This window comes from Oncorhynchus masou, chromosome 5 (assembly GCF_036934945.1).
Source record: "Oncorhynchus masou masou isolate Uvic2021 chromosome 5, UVic_Omas_1.1, whole genome shotgun sequence".
NCBI classification, from domain to species: domain Eukaryota; kingdom Metazoa; phylum Chordata; class Actinopteri; order Salmoniformes; family Salmonidae; genus Oncorhynchus; species Oncorhynchus masou.
Genome location: NC_088216.1, coordinates 79,804,744 through 79,814,058, shown reverse-complemented (window position 1 = coordinate 79,814,058; position 9,315 = coordinate 79,804,744). Strand labels below are relative to the sequence as shown.

The 9,315-nt window shown below is 38.9% G+C and overlaps 1 protein-coding gene across 1 annotated transcript in view; it reads left to right on the top strand.

The window, feature by feature from the left end:
* The first annotated feature begins 984 nt into the window (after positions 1 to 984).
* Positions 985 to 9,315, top strand: part of LOC135529966 (immunoglobulin-like and fibronectin type III domain-containing protein 1) — a 30,317-nt gene continuing 21,986 nt past the window's right edge. Inside the window, exons 1-11 of the mRNA XM_064958369.1 lie at positions 985 to 1,024; positions 5,146 to 5,268; positions 5,433 to 5,572; positions 5,801 to 5,900; positions 6,017 to 6,043; positions 6,149 to 6,197; positions 6,416 to 6,605; positions 6,716 to 6,829; positions 6,928 to 7,090; positions 7,223 to 7,495; positions 7,598 to 8,137. Coding sequence (XP_064814441.1) covers positions 985 to 1,024; positions 5,146 to 5,268; positions 5,433 to 5,572; positions 5,801 to 5,900; positions 6,017 to 6,043; positions 6,149 to 6,197; positions 6,416 to 6,605; positions 6,716 to 6,829; positions 6,928 to 7,090; positions 7,223 to 7,495; positions 7,598 to 8,137 — 1,759 coding nt within the window. The remainder of the gene's footprint in view (positions 1,025 to 5,145; positions 5,269 to 5,432; positions 5,573 to 5,800; positions 5,901 to 6,016; positions 6,044 to 6,148; positions 6,198 to 6,415; positions 6,606 to 6,715; positions 6,830 to 6,927; positions 7,091 to 7,222; positions 7,496 to 7,597; positions 8,138 to 9,315) is intronic.

The window sequence follows — 9,315 nt, the reverse complement described above, 5'->3', positions numbered from 1 at the left end:
GTATAATGGAAAGCATTACCAAATGTTTCTATTGTCAAATATGAAACATTATTTCTTCATTATTCAAGATTCTATTGCTATGATTGACATTATTACATTCTGATAGACAGTGTGCCTATCGTTTAATGTGGTATGTGACCTATGAGCTTGCTACCCAAGGGACACAAATGGATTGAGTAGGATCCCTTGAAATAGAGAATCCCATAAATGTGTTTACCATTGGTTTAGCATTACTCCTGACGTAATACATATCAACATATCAAATCAATCTTAATATAACTTTATTGGTCATAGTGATCATTTTTGAAGGTCAAATATAATGGGGAACTGGGAGAGCAAAACCACACATTTCCCTAGGCCTTCAGTCCATTCTTCAGATAATGTGTATCCTATTTTATAAGATTGCTGGACAAGGACTCCACAACCTTAAAATGAAAGACGTAGTAATAGACATTATTTTATCAATTCCCAAAATATTTGAGCCACAAATATTGCCTCATTACCAAATTTGGTATTAGGGTGATTAAACTATTGGCACAGCCATTAGTCTCTCGTGGTAGTTACACTGAGTCATTCAGTCGTCCGTCGTCATGTGAAGTTTCATATTCCCCATTTATAGTGCCAGCATCTCTTGGATGACTGTCAAGGCTGTCTCGAGGCATGTTGATACCTCATGACAACCAGGACAGGACACGATAAGAGGGATTCAGGTCTGGATGTACATGTGAAACTGAATGACCTCGGAGCAAATAGCATTGAGGGACTGTCTAATGTCTACCTAATATCCTGAGTATGTTCCTGCACTAATCAAATCTCTAATTCATTTATAAATCAGTTTACAAAACCTACCACAGAAGTAAGGTGTTATGAAAAATGTATGAATCATTTTCTGAATTACAAAAGTATATATTTATGCAATGTTCTTTCAGACATAAGCAGCTTTCTAACTCTCTGAATTGGCCTTCAACAAGTCCAGATATCAGTATGAAGATACCAGGGGCAACTGCGCCCCCACCAGGGCAGGGTAAGTATGATACATAACAATTGACCTTCTCTAACCTTTCGGCCAAAACATTGGTTACATTTGGTTGATCCAAATCACCCAATATCAAATATGACTTTTAGTTTAAAGGAGTACAGCAACATGGAAATGAAGGTCCTACTGCAGATAGAAATAACTAGAAACACATAACTAAAAACACATTTCTATATAAGACCATCCTCTATCCATCTTCAAGTTCCCCCTGACTTTGTTTAATCTTTCAAGCTAACATAAGTGGGTTATTGCAGGCTAAGCGCTTTATATGATAGGTTAATGAAAGTGCCACAACCACTGGGAAAGAAATTTAATGAGAATAAAATTATAAATAAATATATTGTACACTCTGGCCAAGTATATGAAACAGACTTCCACCGCTTGTTCCTCTGAAGCATCTTGGTCACATCCATCTCTGCATCTGTCAATCTCAAATCTTTTGGACATTATTTGAAGAACAAAACACATCCTTATATATTTCTGAACCATCTGGTGCCCTGCAAACAAAACGTGTGGACATGTTGGTAGACATCAAACCGAGCACTTTTTCATCTTGTCCAATGGTCCCAAGAACTTCCCTTCAAACAAGCAATATAAAGGTGCAGGAAAAAACATTATAATTTGGAGAAGCATCCTTACTTCATTACGTTTCATTTTAGTAGATGCTCTCATCCAGAGCAACTTAGTGAGTGCATACATTTTTGTGCTGGCCACTGTGGGAATCGATCCCACAACAATTGCCATGCTCTACCAACTGAGCCACACAGGACAAGGTACTTGCAGGAAAAGATGGTACGACTACCTCCTAACAATGCAACCCTGATTAGGATGACACAAGAGATCGAATTAAATCTAAATTAAATCAATCATCTCCGTCTCTCCCCTCTGGCAATCCATTGTTTATCTATTGGGACCACTGACTTCAGGCAGACACATTTTATATGGTACCACTGAAAGTTACCTCAAGATGCAACGTGGTTTGCAGGAACAGTCATTAGTATTGTGCTGTAAAAGAAAACATTTTTCTAGGCTTGAACTGGGAAATTGTTTAGGAGATTTTCAGTAATGAATAACTTTTACCCAACCAGCACCCTCTAACACATGTCCTGTATCTGTCTTTTAGCATTTATAAAATGCCTGCTTCAATTAAATTACAATTAGAATTAATTCAAGTAGTGCTACCTGTCCCTATTTTTACATTGCTTGTTATATGTTGTAGCTCTTCTTGTATGTTATACACATTGCGTATCCCACTGTGATATATTTTAGCATATGTCTGTCAGTGTGCCTTCTCTGTCATTGTTAAGCCAAAGCTGTGCCAGTTTGTCAGTATCTTAGTTCTATTGTATGTCTCCATTCATGTGCGTCATATGCTTTAACTAGCAGAAGATGACTGGGCGCCCCAGGGTCAAGGTAGGAAGATTCTCTTTTGGAAACGCACTGCAACCTAAAGATCCATGCCATGTTTACAGTGATCATATTTTAAAGAATCACTCTGATAAAAAAAAAATCTCTTCAGGACGGGGTAGAAAAAAATCAAGTGTGCTGAAGGAAGTCGGTGCTCCCATTATTGATGATACCCCATCCTCCTGTAAAGATTAATGTGATTTTATGATTATCAATGGAATTGATAATGTAATTGATAATCCTGATTGTTACCGTAAACCCTGTCTTGGGTGGGCTGAACTTTCTGATGTTGCTGTTTTTCAATTGATGATGACACTAATCAGTAAGGCCATTCAAACTTGATTACCAGTTTAGCTGATTTCACGTTCATATTAAGTGATGTGTGGGAGCAAATAAAATAAAAAATAAAAAGTGCACCACCTTGTAAAATTCAACATCAGGCAACTTTGTCAAAGATTCTAGCTTCTTGTTGTCACGGCTAAGGTTTGTAATGGCAGTCACAGTGATTCAGGTGTGAGTCCTAGTGTGGGATACCCCCATTCACCATGGGTGTCAAAGTGGAATAACATCATTAAAAGCATGTGCCGGCCGGGTCTGAGGCAAACGTAGCTTTTCATAATCTGATAGGAAGTTGTGTATCTCTTTACTAGAAGCTTGAGAATGTAATTTTTGCTATAATCTTGCAATTTGTCAGTACAACATCTCAACTTTATATTTTATTTTTAAGAAATGTGAAACGGGACAGCCGTTAAACTGATAATTAAATTTGTATGGCCTAAGACTAAGTGACAAGAAAATATTCATTTCCAGGGCCAAGGTTAATTTTAAATATTTGAAATTAAGTATATGATTTGAATTACTAATGATACAAATATTTACTCCACTCGTTTGAACAAAATATTCTTCCAATATTATTCACTGGGGTTAAGTATTCAATTTGTTCCCATGTGAAGCAAATAAGCAATACATTTTATTCGAATTACATAAATGTTTCTATTTTCTTTTTGCTGTGGAAATGAAATGTTGACCTCTTGTGGACGGTTGACTAAAATGCACCTTGTAAAGCAGCCAACCAATGTAATACAGCGCTATGTATACAATTGAAGTGTAAGAGTGTACACTTAAAACTGGTGTGAAAATATACTGAAATATACTGAATATACTGAATTATAATTGCAATGTCATCCAGAAGCATTCATTGATGGAACAGATGATAAATTATAAATGGACCCTAAAGATAATCTTAAAGAAATCAATCAAGTATTATGAAATTTGATTTCAACCATCTCTATCTCTCCTCTCTGCCAAATCCATATTTTATCTATTGGGACCAACATTGACAAAAGAAAAATGGTAGCAATGTGCTGGGCAGGCAGAGTCATTTGTATTGTGCTGTAAAATAACATATTTTTAGAGGCTTGAACTGAGAAATTGTTTTGGAGATTTTAGTGCTATAAAATGGGTGTATTGAAGATTTTTACCCAACGAGCACCCTCTACCACATGTCCTGTGTCTGTCTTTTAGCAAATGTCTTTTAGAAATGCCTGCTTCTACAATGTCCCTATTTTTACCTTGTTTGTCATAATTTGTAGCTCTTCTTGTATTTTGTATGCACTGTGTAGCCCACTGAGACATATTTTAGAATATGTCTGCCTTCTCTGTCAGTGTTAACGAACTGGGCACACACTGGTCGAACCAACGTTGTTTCCACGTTATTTCAATAGAATGGAATAGACGTGGAATAGACATAAAGAAATAGACGTTGAATTGACATCTGTGCCCAGTGGGAAGACCAAGCAGTGCCAGTTTGTCAGCATTTTGTTCTGTTGTCTGCCTCCATTCATGTGCGGCATATGCTTTTACTAGCAGAAGATGACTGGGCGCCCCAGGGTCAAGGTAGGAAGGTTGACGTTGGGAAACTACTGAAATGTACTTCAACTCAATGCATGCCATGTTTACAGTGATCATATTTTAAAAGAATCACTCTGGTTAAAAAATCACTTCAGGATGGTGGAGAACAAAACTGGTGCACACATAATTAATGCTCCAAACACAATCCCCCAATCCGCCAAAGATTTATGTTGATTGAAGATTATCCTGATTGTTACTGAAAACCCTGTCCTGGAGGGCTGAACTTTGTTGTGGTTTTTCAAACGATTACACAAATGAACGTTAAAGACATCCGAATGTTAATTAGTAAGTGACGATACAATGTTCCTTTCCAGGACAAAGTTTCAAGTAAAATATTTAAAATAAAGGATATTATTTGAATTTGCTACCAATGATCTAAAGATTTACTGACGTTTTTTTAAACAAAATATTTTTCCAATATTATTCGCTGGGGTTATGTATTATATTTGTTTCCATGTAAAGCAATGCATTTATTTAGAATAACTTCAATCTTTCCATTTCACATTTATTTTTGCTTCAGAAATCAAATATTGACCACTTGTGGAGGAATGACTAAAATGCACCTTCAAACGCAGCCAACCAAAGTAATACAGCCCCATGTATAATATTGATGTGTAAGAGTGTACTTTATTTAAAACTGGTGTGAAAAACTACTGACCTACACAAAACATTCACGATGTTTTGTAATATTTCTCTAATTCAGGAAATGTTTCTTATATGTTGGTTGCTGTTCTGTCTTGTTTCTTCACAACAACTTCGAGCTGAGAGTATTTGTTTTCGGACTTCAACAGTGGCTATTAAAAGAAGATCCAGAGTCCCTGGAGTTATGATAACACAGTTTGTGGAGGAAGTACCAGAGGGCATGTCCACCCCCGACTTCACCCGCAAGCCCATCGCTTTGACGATCCAAGAGGGTAGGGTCTCTTGTTACTGTATAAACTGACGTGCACAAACTTGATTTCTGGGCTGTAAGAAGACTTTGTTTCTAGCAGAGTACATTAACATTTGGTGACTTTCAGGTATAGAATTAAATAGAGCATTAATGTTCATAGTGCAATACACATATCTATGCTTTCAGGTAAATTAGCCTTTTTCAAAAGTATGGTAAGCGGAGTGCCTAAACCAAACATCACCTGGGCCAGGAACAAAGGCCCGCTGGAGGATCCAGTGAAGTATATCAGTAGATATGATGAGACTATGGAAGAATATTTCCTTGAGGTAAGTAGGAGCAGCAAGCTAAAAGCACGCACAACAATTTCAACCCTTTAAATTGTCGTTATCTAATAATTATTCCACTGAAAAAACAAGTGATTGTGCAAGGATGCCAATGCATTAGAAAGCCTTGCTATTAAATTTCTCTCTAAAAGCACTAGACCTACAGTATGTCTGGTGTGGTATCGGCCGAGTGTAGGGTTAAATCTCACTGCAATGTTGTCATTTCATCAGATACCCAATGTAAGAGCAGAACAAGCTGACACCTACAAATGTTTTGCCGCCAATGAATATGGAAGAGCAGTTTGCACTGCCACCTTGAATGTTATTGAGGGTGAGAAATGAATTGATTCATGTCATTGGGATGATTAATTTAAATGGCACTGTGTTCACTTGATAAAAAAACATTTTTTATTAGCAATACAAACATATTTTGTTTTCTATTTTCAGTTGGATTCAAGATGAAAGCGACAACAGGTGTGAAAATTATTGTATATCCTAATATTACACAATTCCTTAGCGTATGAAGATTCAAGATCACCTATTTATCCGGCTGGTTATTTTAACTCTTAATCGTTCTAGGTCCAAAAAGAGCGGCACCAGAGGATTTCAGAAAAATGCTTAAGAGGAAGTAAATTACTGTTCCAAGTACACATATCCGAAACAATTACTTCATGTCCCGTTTTGGGAGTAGACATGTACATTTTTGGAAACCATTCATTCATTTCCAGAACATTTTTTTTTACTATACTTCAGACAGACATATCAAGGATAGTGTTGTGACAAATAGATAAGGATGGCCAACCACTAGTTTCTCCAGAGTTTTAACTCTTCCTATTCCCATTTAAGGGTTGTACGAACTAAACCACAACTAAAGAAGAAGGAGGGAGAGATTGATCCAAAGTTCTGGGAGGTGTTGCTGAGCTCACCTAAGAAGGACTACGAGAAGGTCTGTATGGAGTATGGAGTCAGTGACTTCCGCTGGATGCTGAAGCAGCTGAACTTAAAGAAGAAAGAGAGAGAGGAGGAACAGGCAAAGGTATCAGCGATGATGCAACAAGACAATCAATTTACAGATTACTATACCTTGTGGGTAATAATTTACCCTCCTGCTTTAGACTATCCTGATCCTCTCTTTCAATTGCATAGGTTGTTGAAAAACTTGAAAATCTTAAACATATTGAGGTGAAAACAGATGGTTCAGCAGAGTTTGAACTGGACATGGAACTAAAGAATCCCAACAGTCAGATTTTCCTATTCAAGGTACGTCCTCCCTCCCACCATGGAAGCCAGTGATAAGCTAAATTATTCACAAAATATGTTACGAAGTGCATAATGTGTTTGACTTTTCTGCCCAAAAGGATGGGGTAATGGTTCCCTATTCTGACGACGGCAGCGGGAAGCACAACCTAAACAAAATTGGCAAAAAGTATATCTTTAGCATCAATGACCTGATGCCAGACGACGCTGGGTTGTACCAGGTGGACGTTGAGGATGCCAATTGTTTCTCAACTGACTTTAAGAGTAAGAGTGTCTTCTCCTACCTTTCTGTATGACAAACTTAGCAACTGTAACACAGTATATCATTTGATTATTCTTTAGGAATGTTTGAGAGAAATGTTTCCCACCAATATCGTACTGTCTTTCCCTCTACAGTTATACCAGTGGAGTTTGTTGTCAAGATTCAGGAGGTGAAGGCTAAGGAGAGAGAGGATGCCATGTTTGAGTGTGTCTTGTCCCACCCCTTCCAAAAGATTGTGTGGACTGGAAAGAACATCCCTCTCGCACAAGGGGACAAGTTTGACATCACTGTGTCAGAAGACCACCTCATTCACAGCTTAAAAGTGAAAGATTGTGCCCAAGTCGACAAAGGAGTCTACACTGCCATGGCTGGCATTACCTCCTGCAACGCTTGGCTTATTGTGGAAGGTGGGACAACTGTGATACAATATTTTATGAGCAAAAACTAACATAAACAGGAAGCCTTATACTTGAACTTAAACCCCTCTTTCCATGTCCCTGTTCACTCAGCCGATAATGACCCAAACATGCGTGGGGGAAAAGCGTCCCGTAAAACCACCACGGCTGGTGGTGGAGGAGAGAACCTGGCTAAGATAGCCGCAGAGCAGTCAGCTAAGCTGCAGAAGGAAAAGGATGCTGCGGATGCAGCCAGACGGGCCCAAGCAGAGAAGGATGCTGCGGATGCAGCCAGACGGGCCCAAGCAGAGAAGGATGCTGCGGATGCAGCCAGACGGGCCCAAGCAGAGAAGGATGCTGCGGATGCAGCCAGACGGGCCCAAGCAGAGATGGACCCTGCGGATGCAGCCAGACGGGCCCAAGCAGAGAAGGATGCTGCGGATGCAGCCAGACGGGCCCAAGCAGAGAAGGACGCTGCGGATGCAGCCAGACGGGCCCAAGCAGAGCAGGACGCTGCGGATGCAGCCAGACGGGCCCAAGCAGAGAAGGATGCTGCGGATGCAGCCAGACGGGCCCAAGCAGAGAAGGATGCTGCAGGAGCCGGAGCAGGTGCCGGAGCAGGTGCCGGAGAGGGGGATGGAGAAGGACATGGAGGTAAAGGTAAATGGTTCAACAACTTTTTCTATCCCAGTACATTAGGAAACTCAATGTTGCCTACATTTAAGGACATTGTGTAGGCAGCAGTGTTTTGTTGCTCTTGTTGTGTTGCTGCTAATGTAAATGTTGTAAGCTGACTGTCTTGATGACGCTTGTAAAACTCTGTAGTTGCTGCCAAAGATAAATAAGGAGATTAGATGAATGATATGTGCATTGGTTATGATAATCAACTTGGAGAAAGAGTCGAGGCCTGGAATGGGGTGAAATACCAGACTGACCGATTCTCTGGACGTGACGTGATAAGAGAAGACAGAGGTTGACTATTGCATGTTTTATTTTACCTTTATTTAACCAGGCAAGTCAGTTAAGAACAAATTCTTATTTTCAATGACGGCCTGGGAACAGTGGGTTAACTGCCTGTTCAGGGGCAGAACGACAGATTGGTACCTTGTCAGTTCGGGGGTTTGAACTCGCAACCTTCCGGTTCCTAGTGCAACGCTCTAACCACTAGGCTACAGTAATCAAAGTCAGTTAGAATAAAATGGTTGTGATATTATGTATGATATATGATCACAGATTGTAGATGAATCATCAAGAAAAAAATATTAACCACTGACTACAAACTAGAGCAAAAATTGATGTACATTTGGTATGAATATGTAACATTAAATTTAAAAAGTTACTTTAATTTTTATCTCAAATTATTAGTGGGAAAATTGATGTCCAATGGTCTTTGCTGGGTTTATCATCAGCAACTTTCTGTTGCTTTTTTGATAATTTGCTAACCTTTTTACACTTGTACATACAAATGTATGTAACTACATCCGAATGTAGAAGACTAAACTGTTTCCAGAAACTTTTGATCAAGTTTAACCCTAAAAGGTGCTGGTTTCCTTCATTTCAGTCTGATGGCAGCTGTGGTTTAAATGATAAGCTGACACAATACTGCCTGAGGGAATCTCAGCAAAAAGTAGGGAGCTTGTTGTATGTTAAACTCTGACTTTAATGTATTGTCAATTTTATATGGTAGCTTAATTTGTACTTGACAAATAAGCTGACCTTAGATTAATTATTTTTTATCAAAGCTTTGTTGTGGGACTGTTTATTGAAGATTGACTTCAGCCTTTGATTATAAGCAAAGCCTTTTTTTTGCTGTGTAGACTTCATTAGCAGGC